This window comes from Phoenix dactylifera, chromosome 14 (assembly GCF_051530095.1).
Source record: "Phoenix dactylifera cultivar Ajwa chromosome 14, Ajwa_hap1_PhDact_Kaust_v1.1, whole genome shotgun sequence".
Lineage (NCBI taxonomy): Eukaryota > Viridiplantae > Streptophyta > Magnoliopsida > Arecales > Arecaceae > Phoenix > Phoenix dactylifera.
Window position 1 is genome coordinate 26,237,130 of NC_143203.1, and position 22,411 is coordinate 26,259,540.

General features: G+C 40.0%; 2 protein-coding genes across 5 annotated transcripts; both read left to right on the top strand.

Moving 5' to 3' along the window:
* Positions 1-493: 493 nt before the first annotated feature.
* Positions 494-10,039, top strand: LOC103718133 (uncharacterized). Of its 4 annotated transcripts, none has more exons than XM_039132436.2 (4): positions 494-762; positions 915-6,742; positions 6,837-6,916; positions 9,899-10,039. In XM_039132436.2, exons 2-4 carry the CDS (start codon positions 970-972, stop codon positions 10,037-10,039), a joined length of 5,994 nt encoding a protein of 1,997 aa, XP_038988364.1. In that variant the 5' UTR covers positions 494-762; positions 915-969. The 4 variants fall into 4 exon arrangements, with proteins under 4 accessions (XP_038988364.1, XP_038988366.2, XP_038988367.1 ...); XM_039132438.2 differs by lacking the exon at positions 9,899-10,039 and adding an exon at positions 8,066-8,386 and having other exon boundaries at positions 6,837-6,932; XM_039132439.2 differs by lacking the exon at positions 9,899-10,039 and adding an exon at positions 8,066-8,386.
* Positions 10,040-10,098: 59 nt separating this feature from the next.
* On the top strand, positions 10,099-17,854 carry LOC103718134 (nuclear transcription factor Y subunit B-1-like). Its single transcript, XM_008806813.4, has 8 exons — positions 10,099-10,231; positions 10,324-10,560; positions 10,657-10,786; positions 10,987-10,992; positions 13,962-14,060; positions 14,152-14,199; positions 15,715-15,782; positions 17,556-17,854. Exons 2-7 carry the CDS (start codon positions 10,337-10,339, stop codon positions 15,739-15,741), a joined length of 534 nt encoding a protein of 177 aa, XP_008805035.1. The 5' UTR covers positions 10,099-10,231; positions 10,324-10,336; the 3' UTR covers positions 15,742-15,782; positions 17,556-17,854.
* The last annotated feature ends 4,557 nt before the right edge of the window (positions 17,855-22,411 follow it).

A 22,411-nucleotide genomic window follows, 5' to 3' on the forward strand; every position in this document is an offset into this window, starting at 1 on the left:
CGGGTAGAATACCAATAAAATTTATCTTACTTATCTCTAAAGCTGTTTAAAATTCTACTATCCATGTGTTCGGTCGAGTATCTGAATCTGTCTAATTATTTTTTATTCGAATCAAGTTGTCCGACTGGATTGGAGATCTCACTCAAAATTATATATAAAAAAATAATATCAACTAAAAATAGATATAAATAATCTAATCATAAATGATTTTTTAATTTTAGTAGTAAAAGTAGAGATTAAATGTCTTTAAAAGTTAGAATTTAAGTCTCCTCATAATATATATATATATATATATATATATATATATATATATATATATATATATATATATTATAATCGAATTTGGATACAGGTACCTAAGGGATAAATTCTAAATCCATCCTAATTTGTTGTGGATTTTAATTGTAAATTTTAAATCTGTTGCAAATCTAAACGGATTTTATTGGGATTTGGGGCGGATCGGATATATATATAAATATATAAATAATATGTCGGACTGCCGTCTCTCTTCGCTGGTTGTAGTTCGCGGAGGACATAAACATACCTCTAGGTGGTCGGATCCCGAAGTCTATGGACTGCAGCTGTGTAAGTAAGGGAGATGCGAGGTGGCACCTGGAAACGTCTCCCTCCCTCCCTCCATCCCTCCCCTTAAAAGAAACCTCTCCCTCTCTCTCCGGTGCCCACTCACCAAAACCCGGCTTCTCTTCTCCCCCGATTTGATTCCAGTTCGAGTCGGCCGGCGAAGCGACGGGCACAATTCAGGTACGCCTGCGAGAGAACCCTCTTCTTCTGTTCTTCTGGTCGCCAAAATTCCCCACTTCTTGAGCTCCATTCTAGTGTAGGGTTTGGTTTCTTCTTTTCTTGTTGTATAGTTGGTTTCGAGGACTTAGGGTTTCTCGTCTTTCGTACCACAGACGCCATACAATTGTAGGAAAAAAAGAAGTCTTTTCAGGGTTTCATTCTCGCTCCATGTCTGCGAGCCCTTCTGTAGATGACATCGCGGCCCTAGACTTGAACACTGGAGGCGGCCAAGAACGAGGCAGTACGGCTGTGGAAGCCGAGCCCGCGTCAGATCCTGGAGGATGTGGGAAAGGGGGAGGAGAATTCATGGTAAAAACCCTAGAGGAAAGCCGAGAAGGATTTCTTGATACCGGTGACGGTGATTCAGCTCGGAAGCCGGATATGGATGTCGGAGAGGAAGGAGATGTGGCGGGGTCTGAGGAAGTTTCGGACGCAGTTGTTCCTGAAGGGGCTGAGGTTGGGGAGAGTAGCAGCGGGACCGGGATTGAGCTTTTGGAGGAAGAAGTTGCAGCTTTTGTCAAAAAAGAGCAGGGTGATATGGCTAACGAAGTGACGGAGCGTGATCTGGTTGACGGGTGCTTTCAAGCTACGGAGGTTGGCAATCTTGGCTCCAGAAGGCAGGAGACGGGAGATGGACGCAGTGGTGATCAAGAGTTGAGAGCAGATGCGCTGGAGACTGGGAACATGACGGGAATTGCTGTTGAAGAGGCCAAAGAAGAACGCTTGGGGAGTATGGCAGATCTGGGAGGAAACCAGGAGGTGGTTGTGGAGATTAGAAATGGAACCGAACCCATGAAGGAAGATGAAGCCTTTCCAGAGAAGAAAGCTAGTGCAATGAGTGATCAGAGGAGCAGTTATTTGGTTGATGGGCAGGCTCAAGTTATTGAATGCAATGTTGGTCCAAGTGAGTTGGTGGCAAGAGATGAATTGGGTGGTGATCAGAAGCTGGAATTAAATGTCAAAGAGGCAGGAAGTATGATGGGGGCCACAGAAGCAGCAACTAGAGGTACAGTTGGAGCAGTCGAAGTTGATGGCTTGGAGGGTGAAGAAGCTAATGATGGAGGGACAGTTGATGTCATGGAGACGGGGAATAAAACTGAACCCCTGGTAGAAGATGAACCGTACCTAGAGAAAGAGCAGAGCACAGCAAACAATGTAATGGGTCATGATATGGTGGATGAGCAACTTCAAGCTAAAGAGGGTGTCCTAGATCCTAAGGGTTTGGAAATGAAAGATGGATTGGGTAGTGGACAGAAATCTGAAATTAATGTGGTGGATGGAGCATGTGTGGAGGAGTGTGGGAAAGGAAATGAACTCGTAAAGGAACAAATCACTAACCAGAACTTGGATTGTGAAGTGAGGGACCAAGATTTGGTTGAAGAACACCTGCAAGCTCCTGAGGAAGATGTGGGTTCCATAGCATTGGAAGCAGATAATGAATTGGGTGGTCATGAGATGCTGGAAGCAAATGTTGGCGGTGCAGGATTTGGAGTGGGGACTGTTAAAACCCAGGTCCCTGTTGCTCTTGTAAGGGTGGAAGCTGATAGCTCGGAGGGTATAGCTGATCTGGGACTAATGCATGTTGGGGTTGCAGAGGTTAGCAATGGAACTGAACTCACTGAGGAAGGTGTATGCTGTCCACAGAAGGATATGAGTGTGGTTGATGAGGTAGTGGAACGTGAGGCTGCACAAGGCGCTCTCGGTCCCACCGTGTTGGAGATGGAAAATTTTTTGGATGGCGATCAGAACCTGGAAGCTGATGTACTGGAGTTAGGATGTCTGTTGGGGGCAGCAAAAACTCAGGCGGCTGTTGATCTTGGAGGGGAGGAAGCTGATAGATTGAAGAGTATATCAGATTTGGGACAAGTGCAGCACAAGGTTCCGGAGACTAGTGGAACTGAGCTCACCAGGCAAGATGTGTCTTGTCTGCAGAAGAACCAGAGCTTGGTGACTGAGAAGGGAGGTCATGGTTTGGCTGATGCGAATCTTCAAGTTTCAGAGGGAGACAGCAGTCAGAACCAGTTTGTAGTTGTGGAGAGTACTGCTGGAACAAAAGACATGGATGAGGGGGTTGATGGGTCTTTGATGAGCAGTGATCAAGACAGAATTCATGAAGCTTCTGTTTCGCAAGCATCTTATGTGGATACAAATCAGAATGACCAGGAAATAGGCAACGCTATCCATGTGGAAGAAACAAAGGAGGTGGATTCCATGCCTGTTGATGATCCTATAATCGAGCAAGCAGATTATGCTATAAAAGATCCAGACATGGCCGATCCAGGTGTAAAGGTAAACAATCCAGATTCTAATCATGCTCGTGATGACACAGTGGACAGCGGACATATTTTGACAGCAGAATCAAAAGCAGGCTTGGTTAACAGTGTTGTCCATGCAGAAGCACTGAATGCAGATAAGCATCCTACTGATGAGGATGCAAAGGACAAAAATATTATTACAGCCGATGGTGGTTCAGTTTTGGATGTCACATTTATGGAATCAGAAAACAGAGGAACCCAGCTTGTTGATGAGAATACCGGTGATAAAGAAGATATTACTACGGCTAATTCATGCTCAGATTTAGAATCACAGTTTGCAGAGACCTCAGAGTCCTGTCCACTTGGTTCACAGACTTCAGAGACCTGTCCACTTGGTGAAATGTTAATGTACAGAAAAGATTCTGCTCTGAAAGATTCAAAATCGGCTGTCACTACTGGTTTACCAATGGCTTCCAAGCTATCTGAAATTCAGACTATTGTATCTCAACAAAAGAAAATTGTTGAATGTATTCCTGGCAGGAATCAAGAGATAGAACCTCAGTCCATTGGTTTGTTGGTTGGCAGGAGTGATGATGCAATTGTTCATGAAGCAGAATCTTCACCAGGTATATGTCAAAATATGGACATGGAATCCAGTATTCTCAAAGATGAAACTTCTCTGCCTGAGGCGTGCCATGAAAAAGGAGACTTGACTCAAGACTCTGAAGCTGATAAGAAGACCTCTGTGCTGGTGGATAGTGTGGCAAATATTGGTACTGGTCCAGATGGTATTGCTGAGCAAAATGTGCAAGTTGATGGACAAGAACATCCGAAAATAGCTCACAAGCAAATTGTGAAATGTGTTGGAATAAGGCCCGGGATTTGCAGTATTGAAAATGATCAGCATGCTAGCTACTTCCTTCCTCTTCAAGACAAGGATACTTTTTCCATGTCTGATTTGGTCTGGGGTAAAGTAAAGAGCCATCCTTGGTGGCCTGGCCAAATTTTTGATCCTTCAGATGCATCAGACTTGGCAATGAAATATCAGAAGAAGGACAACTTCCTCGTAGCATATTTTGGAGACAAAACTTTTGCCTGGTGCGAAGAACCTCAGCTGAAGCCTTTCGAGACGTATTTCTCACAGATGGAAAAACAAAGCAGTTCAGATACATTTGTAAATGCTGTCAATGATGCACTGGGTGAAGTCTCTAGGCGGACAGAATTGGGAATGACCTGTTTTTGTCTGCCTGAAGGAGCTTATGCTGACATTAAGTATCAGATGGTTGAGAATGCTGGTATACGAGACGGGGTTAGTAGCTCTGCTTTTGACAGGTCTCTGGTTGTCGATTATTTTCAGCCTGACAGACTTCTTGAGTATATTGAAGCCTTGGCTCAATTACCAAGCGGAGGTGCGAACAGACTTGAGCTTGTGATAGCTCAGGCTCAGCTGAAAGCCTTTTATCGATCAAAGGGGTATCCTGAACTTCCTGTATTCCAAATTGGTGGAGGATTGATGGAGAATGATGCTGAGGTCTCACCCTCTGATAGTAAATTAGTTGGGGAAGATACCATTGAGCACTCAACTCCTACTCCCATGGAACTAAATCTTGGGAAGCGCAAGAGAGGCAGAGGGAGGCCCTCCAATAGAGAAAAACATATGATGGAGGATGCTAAAAAACAGAAAAATTTATCTGAGCTGATGGAAGAAAGTGTTGTCTCTCCTTTTGCAAATGATGGCAAAATTGAATTTGCGGTAAAAGTTGACGGTGATTCGATTTTACCATCTTCTGGAAAGAAACACAAGGTCATTGATTTTGATTCTGATTACTCAGAGAAAAGTAAGAAAAAACGGCTTGATTCCTTAGGAGATTTGTCTACCAAGTCACCATCTCCAACTCCTAGTAGTTCTTTCAAGATTGGAGAATGTATCCGTCGAGTTGCAAGCCAGCTGACTGGGTCTCGACCTATCCTTAAGTGCCATGGTGAAACATTTCAGAATAATGTTTCCAAGGCTGAGCATAGAAGATTTGATGTTGATACTGAGGCGTCTGCTCACACTGCTGTGGAGAACCCAAGAATAAAGGTAGGCATATCAGAGGACTGTTCCTCCCCAGATGAAATGCTGCCACAGCTGTGCTTAGCTGCAAGGGATCCTATGAAGGGATACAGTTTTCTGTCAATGATAGTCAGTTTCTTCACTGATTTCAGAAATTTTTGTGTTTCAAGTTCTATGGAAAAGAAGCATGTTCAGAAAAGTGGAGGTAAAAGGGGTAGGAAAAGAAAAGTCAGCTCTCACTCACCTTCTTCTGATATGTCGACACCTGATCATATGCAGGACTCTTATTGGTCTGACATGATATACCATAACAGCTCCACAAATGATCTTAAAAGGAAAGGAGATGCTCACATGCGGAGCCAAAGGAAAAGGAGGAAATCTGGAGGGGAAACATCAATCTCTTTGTCATTAGACTGTGTGTTGGGTACTGCACAACATTTGCAGGTTGGAACGATCAGTCCTAAAATGAAACAAGCATCGACAACAGAAAGATCGGTAATCAGTTTGGAAGAAAAAATTGTGGACGAGCGTACACCAACTGCATTGATTTTGAGCTTTAATGGATCAAGTTCTTTACCTTCTGAAATGGATCTCATTAGGATTTTCAGTTGCTATGGGCCCCTGAAGGAAGCAGAAACAGAAGTTCAAAGGAAGACAAATCATGTCAAAGTAGTCTTCAAGAAACGTGCTGATGCTGAAATAGCTTTCCGTAGTGCAGGAAAATATAGCATTTTTGGGCCAGCCCTTGTTAGCTATCGTCTTAGATACTTGCCATCAACACCTAGTGCTTCTCCAAACACCACATCACAAGGCAAAAATGATGCAGGAGCAATTGAATGTGGCAAATTAGTGGTTCCAGGTGATGCTTCTCCAAATACTATATCTGGCAAACATGATGCAGTACCCCTTGAAGGCGGCAACTCAGAGGTTCCAGGTGATGCTTCTCCAAATACCACACCACAAGGCGAAAATGATGCAGTATCCATTGAAGGTGGCAACTCAGAGATTCCAGGTGATGCTTCACCAAATACCACACCACAAATCAAAAACGATGCAGTACTCATTGAAGGTGGCAACTTAGAGGTTCCAGGTGATGTTTCCCCAAATACCACACCACAAGACAAAAATGATGCAGTGCCCACTGAAGGTGGCAATTTAGAGTTTCCAGATAGTTCTCCAAATATCATACTGCATAATGAAAATGATGCAGTACGCATTGAAGGTGGCAACATAGACGTTCCAGGTAGAACTTCTGCAGATCCTACACAACAAGATAAAAATGATGCAGTACCCGCTGAAGGTGGCAACTTAGAGGTCCCAGATGATATTTATCCAAATACCACACAAGAAAAAAATAATTCAGCACCAATCGAAGATGGCAGCTTAGAGGTTCCAGGCATTACTTCTCCAAATAATTCCACACAAGATAAAAATGATGCAGCACCAATTGAATATGGCAGCTTAGAGGTCCCATCTAATACTTCTCCAAGTACTGCCACACGAGGCAAAAATGATGCAGCACCTACTGAAGATGGCAGCTTAGAGATTCCAGGCAACAGTTATCCTAATACTGCCACACAAGACAAAAATGATGCAGTACCCACTGAAGGTGTCAACTTAGAGGTCCCAGGTATTCTTTTATCATCTAATTCCTTGTTTTTAGTTGGTAAAGTTATTCAGCTTTTGAATTATTCTTTCTCATCAAACCATTGTTTTTTCCCTAGATAAAGCAGAAAATGGAGTTGCGCCAGATACTATGCAAGATGAAGTTGGGGACAAAGGATCAGTTGTTAGGGCTGTTCAGGTGGATAATCAATCTGGTTAGATTATCTTCAATGTATTATCTTTGTTTTTCATGCATAGCAATTCCACTTTGCCCATTTTCTGTGCTGAAAACATATTTTAGGGCAATGCAAATGCATGTTGTATATTTGTAAGCTGACCTAATCAAGAAGAGAAATGTCCTTGTTGAAATGGTAATCTATTTTAGAGCTTTTAGACCAACTTCAGTTTTGTGATTCTACTGATGCTGCAGAAGTTTACTTGAGAACATCTGACATTATGATGGTCTAAGATGTCAGAATTATAGCCAGTTGGTCTGTTTTTCCTCATTGGAAATTAGGTGCGAATTGACATTTAATTCTAAATTTTATAGGCTGACATTGGTTTTATGCTTTGTATATTATAGAGAGCTGGTCTGTTCAGAAGCTGAATTTTCTTAACTGAGATTTAGGTTCAAATTGGCGTTTACTTCTAAATTTTACAGGCTGACATTGGTTTTATGCTTTGTATATTATATCATCGCATTAATGACTACTTGTAAAAATACCAAGTAATTTCTTGCTCTTTTACATTTTAGACTAGTACATGCCATATAGTTTGTCCGGGATACAAATTCAACTGGTTGTGAGTTGAGGATGTAGTATGAATTGAGGGGTGAGAGATCCCCAATGGTTGTAATATTCACGGCCATTCTTCTGCACAGATTTTAAGTGCGGTGTTACCAATAATATAAAAAAGTTGTGTATCAAGGGCCTGCTTCTGCCGGTTGGAATGTACCATATGCGAGTATGAGCACCTACCATGAGTCAGCATGACAGCTATTATTTTTGTAACATTTTTGATTAAAAAAGTGACTTCTAAATGTGCCGGCATGGCCTGTGCCACCAGCACCTGGACCCTTGTTATTCTGCACACAGTCCATATTTGGATAACATTGGTCAGTATCTGGTTGTGCTGGATGAACTTATTTAATGGTAATGGGTTGGCATGATCTGCGCAGTCATTTTCTTCTTTATAGAAAAGTGTAGGTATATAACTGCCTGTTCATGTATTATATCTTTATTTCCTTCTTCAGAGACTCCTTTGTGAATTCAATTCTTTTTGATAGGATTAAGAAATTGCTATATGACCATCATCATTGAATTTGAAAGACTTGTGTTTTGTGATTTAGGCTTTGATTCGATAGTGGAATTGCAGGCGGGAGTATGTGATAATTCATCACACTGATATTTTTGTACTATGTTGAATCATATGGTTCAATTCTCATTGATTTGAAGATTTATAGGTTGGAAAGGTAGAGTTGCCGAGTATTGCTCGATCCTTGTGTAACCTTCTTTTTGTTGCTTTGATTCTTTTGGAGCTCCACTTGTTGACTGCGAAGGTCTGGTTGCCGTAATTGCTAATGTGAATGTATATGCTCAGTCTTCTCTTAATTTGTGGCTTGTAAACTTGGTCGTTGTTATAACCATCTTCTTTTCCTGCGTTCCTTGATCTGTTTCCCTCTTTCAAATGTGCAAAAGTCGACTGTTGAGGTCAACTTGCAGTAAACTAGGAAAGAACAGAGTGAGATATATTCATTTGGTAATTGTTGAATATAGCAGTGATAGCGAATTTAAGTGATGTTTTAAGCTATCTGCAAGTAGATTCTGGATTACTGTGAAGGGATGCCAGAATGTTGATGGAAATGTTGAGAAAGATGACAGATAAATCAAGATTTGGGTGAAAACTGTAGGAAATGTGAAATAGAACTTTCGTATTATTTTAGCACTCTAATAGTGCGTACAACATGTGCAAGCATTCTTGATGAAGGATGCCTGGTTAAGGTTGCTTTATTGAGCCCTTGCCTCGCTTTTGCTTAACTAACTCGGTAGAAGAGTTTGATAGACTGGTCACCATTTGCTTGCCCTTTGATATATTGTTAAGGAAAGAGGGAGAACCAGTGAAGGAGCCTCCTTGACCACTCCATACTAACGGCATCCTTGAACTGAGTTTCGTGGTCCTCTTACCATATTGCCTGCATCACGCCTTCAGTCGTGGGAGGGAGGGAAGGAAGGTCGGCCGGCGGCACACTTTCTGATCGCCAAGGGAGTTGAAGAGCGGCCGGTGGTGCCGGTGGTGGCTTCGGTCTCCGGGGTGGGGGGGGGGGGGGGGGTGTAAGGGCGAAGCTAGTATGGTGGCGACGGCTGGAGAGAAGATTAGGGATGGTGGCGGCATCTGTGTTCGAGCCTTGTAGAGGGAAGGAGGAGGTGATGGTAACGGCATCGGTAGCGGCGGCTAAAGAGGGAGGGAGAAGCTAGTATGGCCATCGGCGGCGGTGGCCGAGAGAAAGTTGAGGACGAGTGCTCTCGGTTTTTAGGGGAGGGACATGGAGGAGGAGGGAAGTGTTGGAGTTTTAATTTTTTAAAAAATAATAAATCTATTTTTAATTAAAACTTCAACAATCTCATAAAAATTTAAGTTTTTAAAAATTATAAAAAAATCTAAACTTTAGATGTTTTAAATGCTTTAAATATTTTTTATTTTTTTGAGATGAGAAGAGTCATTGCTCTTCAAAAGAGAACGTTGGTTTCGAAAAGATACGGTATTTTTTGAAATATTATGTATCTTCAAAATTATCACGTCTCTTCTGTTTTATGGATAGAGTCTATAATTCAAAAATAATTCGATTTCTCTTATAAGAGTTTTTTGGAGAGATCTTTCACCATTCAACCTTCTGCTTTCTATCTTTTTTTATATTTTGGGCATCTGAATAAGCTGGTTGGATTAAACCTCCATATCGATCGTGCTCATTAGAAAATGATCGAGTTAAGCCGTATTATTGTACTTTGAGACTAGATCACCGCAAACCTGTATGTAGAAGGCGTTTTTAGGACAATATATATTACACACGTCAAACCTAATAAGTTGTTTTCAATCTTCCAATTTTATTCTAATAAATTATTTATTTATAATATTTTTATAAAAATAAAAATATAATAATTTATAAGCAGTATATTTCTAACAGGAAGCACAGAATCCAGCTCATCTACCATGTTTAAAGTGGGTTTGGCTAACCGTGCTGCTCCTATTAGAGGGCACCAAGGTCGGCGAAGGAGGGCCCTTGGCAAACCGGGACGGACCGAACCCGAACGGACGGTTCAGATAACCAAACCTCTCTCTCCTCTTTTCATCCCAGTCGTCTCCTCCTTCCACTCTTCTCCAGCGTCCGATCCCTCTTTCTCCTCTTCCCATCCCTCCCCCAGATCCCATCCCATCTCTCTCTTTCTCTCTCTTTTCCCCCGCTGCGCGCGCACCAAATACAAATCGCCCCCGACCAATCCGAACGCTCGAATCTCAGGTAACGAAAGGACGCTTCCCGCCTATTTCGCTAGGGTTTCTCCTGCCGCTAGGGTTGACGCTGATCTCCGGCGATGTTGACCGTGGATCCAGGGTTTTCCGGTCGATGGCGGAGGCGCCGGCGAGCCCCGGTGGCGGCGGAGGCAGCCACGAGAGCGGCGGCGAGCAGAGCCCCCGATCCAACGTCCGCGAGCAGGATCGCTTCCTCCCCATCGCCAACATCAGCCGCATCATGAAGAAGGCCCTCCCCGCCAACGGCAAGATCGCCAAGGACGCCAAGGAGACCGTCCAGGAGTGCGTCTCCGAGTTCATCAGCTTCATCACCAGCGAGTTCAGATCTTTCGCTTCTCTTTCTCTCCCTATAGATGTATAGGTATATACAATAAATTAATTTTGTTTTGTCGTTGAAATGATTCGGTGGTGCAGGGCGAGCGATAAATGCCAGAGGGAGAAGAGGAAGACGATCAATGGTGATGATTTGCTCTGGGCGATGGCGACGTTGGGTTTCGAGGATTACATCGAGCCGCTGAAATTGTACCTGCAGAAATATAGAGAGGTATTTCTTTGAGTATGATATTTTTCTCATATTTTGGCTGATAAAATTTGGTTTCAGAATTTTATAGTTTAGTTACGAGCTGAGATTTGTGAGATCTCATCGGGTTTCTAGTGATTTCTTTTGTCTTCATTGGGCTGATAAGACTTTTGTTTGTTATTCGTTTCTTTTGCATGGGTTTCGGGGCGGATGTCATGTTCCAGATGGAGGTAATAACTTTTCCTTTTTCTGATTTCTTTGCTATGTGTATGTTTACTTTTATGCATGCTTTTGACGTCTTTAATGCTCTACTCTGTGATGCATCATTACATATCAGGAATGATACCATTAATAGCTATAACCTGCTGAGTGGTTGGTAAACAAATGTTGGTAAACAAAACAATATTTGCATTTTGTTTTAACGTCCATATTTATGTTTAGTTGATTACATGTACAAGTAACATCTCCAAATTGAATTTCAATGAGAAATTGATCATATAAATGTTATTTCATTAGAATGTGGTTAAGGGTGTAAAATGAAATCTAAATTCACATATATACTGGTAATCTACATTTCTATTTATCTGTTCTGATGCCAAGGGCTAAAAATTCCTTATTCCTATTAAATACAGCCTCAAGCAGATATTTTTAATCATCCAGATTGGCATCAACAAACTGATGAGCCACGAGTTTCTTTTTTTCATCTTTTTTTTCCTCTTCTACAAGCTCGTATTTGATTCTTGTGCATATATGTTCACATCAAATGGGAGGCCCTCACCCAGGGGCGGCTCAATACAATTGGGGGCCTAAGGCGAACTCATTAAAAAAGGCCTTTTTTTAAAAAAAAATATTTTTTTAATAAATGCAAAATATTTTAAAAATTCATTTAAAAATAATAGCTATTAGATGTTCCGAAATCAGTGCTTACAAGTAGTGAAAAGCTATGAGAATAGGGTCCATTTATGCTTAGCTATTAGTGTTTAGAAATCTAAATCTTTCAGCACCCTTTAACAACCTAGCTATGTGCATTCATCTACACCACAAATGCTTTCCAATGTATGTGAAGAGGCCCTGCCCCAAAGAATTTACAATATACCAGATCATATTAGAAGATAGCCCAAGCCAAGGCCTTGTTGAAGAGAACACTTCCTTTTATCATGGTCACCACAGACCTCACCTCCTGGCCCCTGGATTAGACTATAACCTGCAGCCATCCCATTAGCCATCACCAGAAACCTGCAACCCAAGATGTCTCCTAGAAATTATAAACCCATTACAGACTAACACCATTTTATTTTAAAAAAAAGTAATAAAGCTCCACTTTGGAGAAGAGAAGAGTATCCCACCGAAAACTCTGGCATTAACCAAATTGAAAACTCTAACAGAAACAAATTGATGGGTAACAATAGAAGGATTCCACGGGCTTACACCAAAGCCTTCATGTCTGTAAACTTAGCTTTTTTTTTCCAAGGAGCAAAACCTTCCTGACTTGGGTGTCAGAGCCCACCAGAGCAGCAGGAAAAGAAAAAAAATGGAAGAACAAACATGAAAAGAAAAAAAAAGAAGAACAAACATAAATCTGGGCATTATAACAAACATATGGCAGACAACTCAATCATGGTACCGGACCCAATTCGTTTAGAAAAGTGTTATTTCTCACATAGATTACATCATCCTGGAAGCCTAAAGAAGGTGAAACATGATCCAAATCCCCTTCCTCCTCCAAAAATTATACAACAAAAAAAAAAAAATCCTTCTCGGCAGCAAAAAAAAAAAAGAAAACCGGAAGGCTCCTGTCTTCCTGACCCAAAAATCCTTCTCGCTGGATCCCGGAGTCCCCAGCCCCTTGCCCCTTGGTTGGCTCCAAAAGTCAATCGGAACTCGGAAGACGGAAGACAGAACACCAAAGTCTCAAAATAAAAAAAAAAATCGGATCCGGAAGTTGGAAGCTCACCTGGAGAGGGCGGAGGGCCGGGAAGGAGAAGAGACGCCATCACGCCGGCGACGCCACCTCCCTGATCCCTCTTCGGCCGAGTGCGGACTGCGGAGTGTCGGCTCGACGGGGAGATCCGAGGACGGCGAACGGAGGAGGACCGAGGACAGTGGACTTTAGAGCAGAGCCGACTAGCCGAGGAGGCCGGAGGCCGGAGCCCGGAGGTAGGAGGCTTGGAGCCTCGGAGAAGTCGAGGACAGTGAGGAGAGATAGAGCGGTGCTGCGGTGGAGCCTGGAGAGGACTACCGAGAACCGGAGAAGGTTCAGCAATAAAAAAGAAAGCCCCAGCAAAGAACTGAGAAGGGAGGAGAGAAGGGGGGAGGAAATGCCATTGCTTGTCATTTGTCAATTGCCGTAGCCGTTGCCCAGGGCCTAGCCAGTCTGTCGTCGGGGAGAAGCCGAAGGGGATGGACTGTAGCGGCGTAGCCCGGTAGCCGTCGCCCACTGCCCAACTATGACTCTATAAGGTAGCTTTCGGATGGGAAAGGCTGAAAACTATGCATTAATTAAACAAAAAAAAAAACTGTGCGATGGGGAGGGGGCCTTTCCTAGGCCGGGGGCCTTAGGCGACCGCCTCAGTCGCCTAAGGCCCGAGCCGGCCCTGCCCTCACCCTATCAATGAGATGTTTTCCATGCGTGCGGGAGGGCAAGAGTTGCTAAGTAGAGAGGGGTTGAAGAAGACCAGTACTTCCCCAACCTGACTTTTTTGGGATTGAGGGTTTCATATGTAAAGGTGCTGATCAAGGTTTGTCATCTTCGTATTGGACCCATACCAGTACCATCTTATTACAATGTCGGTACATTGGTATGGTACAAGACGGCGAGATGTACCGAGTGTTGATACAGTATGAGACTGCGTACCAGTATGATACGGTACCAACCGATATGGCAACCCTTGAGACTGATGATATCATGAAAATTGAAAATGCAGAATCCCTGCATCTACTTGGCCTTCCACTTCATCTCGCCACACATTCTCACTTGTGTGGATGACACCACATGGGTGACCTAGTTGGTCATTCAAACATGTCATTGATATTGCTAAAGATCAACTAACATTCGTACCTCTTTATACCAGAAATGGATATCAATTTCAATGATCAATCAGTATTGGAATTTGCCTTCATGTATGGAATGGGTTCAAGACTATCATATGTATCCTAGGGAGTCTGTGTTTGAATTATGGAATTTTGAGTAATTTGGCAGGGTGATAGTAAGGTATCTGCAAAAGGTGGAGACAACTCTGCTAGGAGAGATGCAGTAGGTCCTCAAGGTGGAGCTCAACCTGGTCCAAGTACCCAAGGGGTATCACTTGTTCTCTGAATTATTTTCTTTCTGGAAGATTTCATTATCCTCATGGATATTCCCAAATTTGATTTGTATATGAAATCAGCAGATTGGTCAGCAAGGATCTTCTCAGGTCATGAACTATATGCAACCTCAGGTATCCTGTTTTAATTCCTTATCTTTATTAAATCTATGAATGAAGCCCGAGATAATTTTGCATTTTACAAATCATAAATACATGTAGGCAACTTTCATTTGCCGATGCTTATGTTTACCAAAAAAATATGTTAATGTTGCGTAGCTATACTAAGGATAAGGTGTTAACCTTGTGCTTCCATTATTAGATAGATAATGTATTGATAATTAAGTCTCCTGGATAATGCCCCGTTTCTTGAGTACTTTCACATGTTCAAAAATCATCTCTTGATAGAGTATCTCACACAAGTAGGAAAGTGGATATAGATATAGTCATGAAGTTAATCAGCACGGGAAATATTGATGTAAATGTGACAGGTGTATCAAATGCTTAAATCCTATGATCAAGGAATTTAGAGTAGTCTAATAAATTTTGTATAGTCTAATAACTTTTGTCGGTTCTGGCATTTCTTTTAAGAAATGGCATGCCAAAAGGTAATTGAAGATAAAGTGTTAGGGGAGCATTGTAGCTATCAAACCCATGCATACAAGTATGAACATTGTAGTCCCTATATAACTAGTGGTAGCATCATGAGGTATTATTTCTATTGTAATTGCAACTTTACTCCTGATGAAGTAAATATAATAGCTCATAAGCTTATGTCTAAAGCTTGATTAGTCATACTCGTATTAATCTGATTTAAGTAGGAGGCATGTCTCTGAATTGGTATACTTGGTGGTAATAGAAGTAGCTAGTTCTGTTTCTGTACCTTGATCATCCCAGTTAGTTTTTCCTCCCCAAACTTTGTCACTGTGTTCAACACATCACACATCACTCCCTCGTGTTTGCTGTTTTTGTAAACTGCATGTTCATTAGAGAAATAGCCATCATACCTGAGCTTCTCCAAGCTAGTGTTCCTCATGGTATTTTGTGTGGTAGCATTGGGGTTCTGTTCTTCTTTAGGTTGATTGATTTAGCATGAGCTGTTTATTTTCCCTTGTCAAACAAATTTTGTCATCTATAAGATTTTTTATATCTTAGTCTTGAATTGCTATTAGGTCGTGCAGATGTATTTCTTGCATAAACTGCAGTATCCGCTAAATCTATCTTGGACTTCATATGCCTTGGGAAATTGTAATATAAAGTTGACCTCTAAAGTTTAAAAAAGCGATCTTTTCTGGTGTCGCATTGAGTTTTAGCATGTTTTCTCTTAATCATTCTCCAATGAGGTTGGTCTTGTATATTATAATGAACCTCTGTATCAATATAAATCAGCATTCCATATTGAAAATTTTAGAACTGCCTAGCTGCTTTTGTTTAACCACCAGATATATGTGAGCTCCTTGTTTATTCTTAGTAAACTATATATGAATGGTCACCAAAATCATATTCTCCCAATAAATAATTATGTTATTTTAGAGATCATTATTCTGCTGGTGATATCAATTTTCTCTTCATCATTCCAATACCCTTGATTCATCTGGTTTCATATAAATTTCTGGCTCTATTTATATTAGCATGAATCTTCTTTGCCAGTTCCATAATGGGGATATCTCGAGTTGAATGATTATGGGCCTATTCCTGCTAGTTTTTCTTCATTTCAGGTAAAAGCTCTTCCTGACTGGTCTTCTGCTATGTAGAATTACTTTGAATATCTTTTCTCATTCAGGTATTAATGTGTTAATTATTCCTGGTCAGACCTTGCGTTATGCAATTATATAAAAGCAATTCTTATCCAATCCTTAGAATGATGCTGCAACAAGTCCATTCTAGATCCTCTAAGAAAGTGTACCACAGAAATAGAACAAATATGTAATCATGTCTACAGCCTCTTCTATATTCAATGACTTATGCAAACAAATTAAAAGAATTGCTTTGCTTTGGGTTTGGATAGCTCAATAAAACCAAATAACTATGGTAGTAAGTTGTAACCAAAGAAGCTTCCTTACTTATTTGTAGAAAAATGGAAGAAAATAAACTTTCCAGTAGTTTACTCAAAACTAACTCCAGACAGGCAAGATGAGATCTTTTATTCTGGATATAATTCTTTTATAGTCTTAATATATCATTTACTTGTGGAAAAATGGCTGGATGGGTCAAATGAACTCTAGTTTTGCAGGGACCATTACTCTGGCAAAAGCTTCCAAACCCTGATAAGAGGAACGCCCAATTTTAAAAGAATAGAAAGAAACCAACAGGTATCAGTATTGCTCAGAATGATCAGGCAGTGGAATTACAGTAAGAAATAAAATTCAATTGCTTAGATTTATGCCTGATAAAGAAACTACAGCAGTGGTGTAAGTTCTGAATATTGGTAAAGTACACAACCTAACTCAGTCTCGAACCAATCTGAACTTGGTTTGGAATAACCAATTTAGTTAGCATCCAGCATTCTAATTGAATTTAGTTACAGCATTGGCTTGTTTTTGGTTGTTTGGTTGTAAATATTCATAATGGACAGAGGCAATTTTTGTAGGGTTTTGTTGGGTTCATGTCTTGCCAAAGTGAAAGATCCTATTTGTCCTCCACACCATGTCACTTCACCCGTTCCCCTGCACAAAAAAGAGCTTCTTATAAAAATAAACTGTGGGTTCACCAACTCATAATTTCATTATTGACCAATTTTACTGTTTATTCTCTCAAAGCCACCTTTACTCGGCCGATTATTACTGACCACCATAATTGCTTTTGCCCTTGGACAAGCAATGCAAACTTTCACCATCCACAAATCTGTTTGCTTAGGAGGGCTTAACATGAAAGCCAACCTGACCTTACCAATTACCTTTGGAAATTTGATGCGAAAATACTAGACAATTTGGATAATTCAGCTAAAAGCTTGCATGGTTGCTGCCTTTGCAAGACGAAGAATCATTCTCAAATGTTTGAATAGAGTTCATACAGCATTCAGACTGGAGAGTTTTTTAACGGGCCCACCCAAAATATACTCAGCACAAAATCTAAGTTATGAAGATGCACAAAAGGGAGGTAAATTTGCCACCAATGCTGAGTTTGGTATGCAAAAGCTTAGAGAACTGATAACAAAGCTCGTCTCCATCACCTTCAAAAGATTTGTTGTTCAAGAATAGAGTAGTATCTTGTTATTTCAAAACCATGTACGTTTGCAGGGCAACTTCTAATGACCTCTTCTGAAATTATGTGATCTCATGAGTATTTTCCTTACGATGCTCTGTTGTTTTGCTAAATTTGCATGTCAGTAAATATATTTGTCATTTTCTGCCTTCGTTGTCATTTTCCTAGATTTATTCATTGTCATATATATATAATTTAGTAAGTTGATATATTCATAGATGGTGCAGATAAGTTTCCTTCGTAGGAAAAGATGAAATATTCTGATAATGGCTCTTGATATGGTGCAGTAACTGGTATGGAACCATGGTCTTTGTGGAAGGAATTGACCTGCTGGGTCTCAGGCTATTTTGCAACTAAAACTGATGACGGATCGTCTTAGCATGCTAGTATCATCATCTTTTGGTTTGTAAATTAATTTGGATGAAATAGTCTGGACTTGGGGTAGTGTTCAGAAACATGATCCATGTTTGTCTTCTTTGTTTGTGCATATATGGATGTCATATTTATTGCTCATTACTTTCCTTTAGCTAAGTTAAATATTTGATGACCATGTAGTTTCAGTTAATATCAATGTGTCTGTTCAGAAGTTGAGAGGTGTTGCTTCTATTATTCTTCCTAAAGTGATTTAGGGGTTATTTGGTTGCTTGCATCTGGCCTTAGATGCTGCATCTTAGTTGCCGAGGTAAAATGCTGGTATTTGATTACTTGTAATTGGACGAGATGCTGGCAAATGGGTTGCACCCTAAGACCTTTTTGCTGCGTATAGAAATGCAGCCAAAAGTGACTATATTCCAACATGCAAGCTATGGTTGCAGCCTTGAATGGCTGCCATCACCTTCTTTTCTCTCTTCCATAATTATACAATAATAATATTTATATAATTTTAATAATACAAATTATCATGATATTATTGAAATTCTTATTGTAACAACCCAGAACCTCATCCAAAATGGCTAGCCGAAAGGTATTATTTGAGTTCCTTGATCCTGTATAAGTACTCAAGATCTATCCAGCGAATAACCGATGTGGGACTAAACACACGCCCGCACGGGCCCTCACATACTCCCTTCGTTCAAGTTTTGATGTCCTCGTCAGGCTAAGGGTTCATATCTATTCAAATCAAATCACAAACACTACGATTGGCCCGTGGTCAGTCCTAATGGATCCGTGCTGCAGTGTTCCCTAGTCCACATAGGTTATGGGCCGGGTCCGCTCTGATACCATTTACAACAACCCAAGATCTCATCCAAAATGGCTAGTCGGAAAGTATTATTTGGGTTCCTTGATCCTGTATAAGTACCCAAGATCTACCCAGCGAATAACCGATATGGGACTAAACACATGCCCGCACGGATCCTCACATACTCCCCCTATTCAAGCCCTGACGTTCTCGTCAGACTAAGGGTTCAAATCTATTCGAATCTAATCATAAACACCACGATCAACCTGTGGTCAGCCCCAATGGATCGGTGCTGTAGTGTCCCCTAGTCCACATAGGTTATGTGCCGGGTCCGCTCTAATACCATTTGCAACAATCCAAGACCTCACCCAAAATGGCTAGTCGGAAAGTATTATTTGGATTTCTTGATCCTGTATAAGTACCCAAGATCTACCTAGCGAATAACAGATTTGGGACTAAACACACGCCCGCACGGGTCCTCATATACTCCCCCCGTTCAAGCCCTGACATCCTCGTCAGGCTAAGGGTTCAAATCTATTCGAATCTAATCACAAACACCACGATCAGCCCGTGGTTAGCCCCAATGGATCTGTGCTGCAGTGTTCCCTAGTCTACATAAGTTATGGGTCAGGTCCGCTCTGATACCATTTGTAACAACCCAGGACCTCACCCAAAATGACTAGTCGGAAGATATTATTTGGGTTCCTTGATCTTGTATAAGTACCCAAGATATATCCAGTGAATAACCGATGTGGGACTAAACACCCGCCCGCACGGATTCTCACACTTATTATAATAAATAATTAATATTATGATATCATATAGTAGTTTAATAATATTATCAATAATCAGTTAAGGGTGGCAATTTATTTTGCTCCATGGGATACTCAACCTAACCTAGCCTTAAGAGGGTGGATTTTACTTAATTCACAGCAGATTTGGGGCGGGTGTAGGTAACGATGAACCCTACTCTAAATCTAATCCGAACATATATAACTCTTCATAGATTTTTTTTTTTCCATTTTTTGCTCTAGTTGCTCTGCTCATAAGATAAATGAAAAATTTGAAAGGTTACATATGATGATGCATAGTTTATTTTTTCATTTAATTGCTTTTCTTAGTTTAAGAACAATAATTTTATTTATTATGTTTCTATTATTGCTAAAAAATTAGTTTGTTATGTTCTTTGTCCTCCACTCTTATTTGGTGTAATGTTATATGAAGTGCTAAAGTTAAATTTTTTATTTTTTATTTGTTTGTAAAAATAATAATTTTTGCAGCTTTATTCGTTTCGAGCCGTCCTACCTGTCCTGTCTCACTCTATCTGCTCCATCTCACTCTAACTTTTGTCATAGCTGTTCCACTTGTGAAAAAAAATTAAACATGTGAAAGGTTTCATGTCATAATGCTCAGTTCATTTTTTTAGTTGATTGCTTTTCTTAGTTTTAAAAATATTTGATTTTTTAAAAAATAATTGTTTTGTTAGTTATGTTTCTATTATTGTTGAAAATTTGATTTGTTATGTTCTATGATTTCAATTTTTATTTAGTTTAACGTTGAATGATGAGCTAAGAATTATTTTTATATTCTTTTTTATTTATTTGATATATGTGCAAAAAAATAATTTTTGCAACTCTACTCAATACGATCCGTCCAACCCATCTCGTCTAACTCTATCCATCTTATCCTGTCCTAAGGTGAGTACAGGGAGAATACGAATAATTATCTCCCCAATCCATATTGGACTCGTTACCATCCCTATAATTAGTATAAAGTGATATAATTATAATACAAAGATAAACAAATATAATGAACATTATTGGAATGATATGAGAATGACTATTATAATTTATTATATTATTAATATTAATTAACTAGTCAAACAAAGTGATAGGATAACTAATTAAAAAATCTATCACATTATATATAGATATATTGTATAATGCAATATATTATGTTACATTTTATTATATTTTACTATTAAATTATACTATATATTAAATTATAATGTTGTATTATAGTAGTTTGTATTATGTTACAAGATTATAATATAGCATATTTTATTGCATTATTTTATAAACTTATATTGTATATTCTTATATTATATAATATTATAATATATCATGTTATATTATCTTGTATTGTGTTGTACTGTGTTATGTTATATATTGTGGTATATTGTTAAATTGTAATATAAAATTTTATTATATTATATTTTATTATGTAATATAATGTACTATATTATATTACATTATATCATATATCTTAGAGTAGAATATTGTATATTATATTTTTATTCTAGATAACAAAACATGATATAATGATTATATAATATGTTAATATGATGTAATGATATTGGGGGAGAGAATTTTATCAATTACAGGGTCATCATACCCTCTCCACATTTAATAATAAATTACAGGAACTATATTTGCAGTTTTCAGATGCATGCCAAGTAAATACTTACAACTAAAAATTGAGTCTTTCAAGTTGCAACTGTATCTAGAAATGCAGGCAACAAACAGTCCCTCAAGTAGTCACAAGCCTGCAAAAGAAATTCTGCCCAATCACAACAATGGTAAAATGGCTCGAGATGATACCCTTGAGCGAGACGGGGGCTTCTGGTCTCATACTTCCATATCAGTACGGTTAGGTTAATCATCTTCTTTTTCTTTTTCTTTTTCTTTTTCTTTTTCTTTTTCTTTTTCTTTTTCTTTTTTGATAAAAGAATAGGGGGAGAGGGACGAACCCATCCGCGTAGCAGCCCCCACTGGGCCCTTCCACTAAAAAATGTTCGATGTAGGTCGCAAGTTTCCTCGTGTCCTCCCTGACCCGTAGATTACCCCATGTGTAAGTACGTCACCCCAGCACTATCTTGATACCGATGGACCAGATGGTGACTCCATTGGACAAACCAGACAAGGGGCATCCGGTCCGACGCCCGCGCGTTTCGAACCTAAGTTACTTTCGTGAAATTTTATTTCCGTTCCAACCGTGCTACCATCTTGGTGGCTGGCTAATCATCTTTTAGTAATGGTGTTCTGCTTCATGATGTTACCTTTCTTTTGCATTTAAGAACGTCAAGGGCGAGGCTGGCTGATCGACAGTTGGGTGCCTTGGTGATCTGCCCTGATGAGACGGTGTTTTCGAGCCCAAATAATGTAGCGAAAGAGGTCCTTGCTGGCATAAGTTTAGGGTTTAGGTCACCATGTATGGCGAATAAAACACAAAAATCAAATGGCAGTTGAAGAGTGTGGCTAATAAGATTGACTCCCATGTATTGTGCTTGTTTCCAGATTCACATGGGGAATTGTGCGATAGGGCTACTCTTTTCGAGCAATTTCTCCTTCACGGTTGAGAATAAGTTGGATGGAGTTACAGAGAAGGGCTATCTGTTTTCTTTCTTTTTTTTTTTAAGAAGGAAAAACAAAAGAAAACAAGGAATTGCATAGGATATGGATTCGATTTAAGGCCTGACCGGAGTCCTTTCACCTTCCTCTTCATTCGTCTTCTCCCGCTTTTCTCTTCATCTGCCTCATAAGGTTTTGTCTGGATCATGGCTGAATCACAAAATCTTAGAGCTGCTAATTTTTAAATATATCACTTCAAATATAAACTGGGCAAAACAGTACTGCCATATTCTGGCTTTGTGCCGCTCTCATGTCTCTGCGAATGAGAAACCAATTAGAGGATATATGCAAGGTTAGAGCAACGTTGGCATTCTGTTCTATGTGGTTAGAGCAAGGTTGTAAATTAGGAGAAACCCTGGCAGCAAACAAAATGAGTGACCAAATCGCATGAAGATAAACTGTTCAATGCTCCAAATAAGTGCCATTAGCCAGCTTCTCAGGGGTTTGCGGTACAAGTTATACAAGCCTTTATCCCATAATAAAAGTTCAGTCATCAGCCAAGCCAGCAAGTGAGACTCGACAAATTAGACCCATCCAATATTATGCCATACAA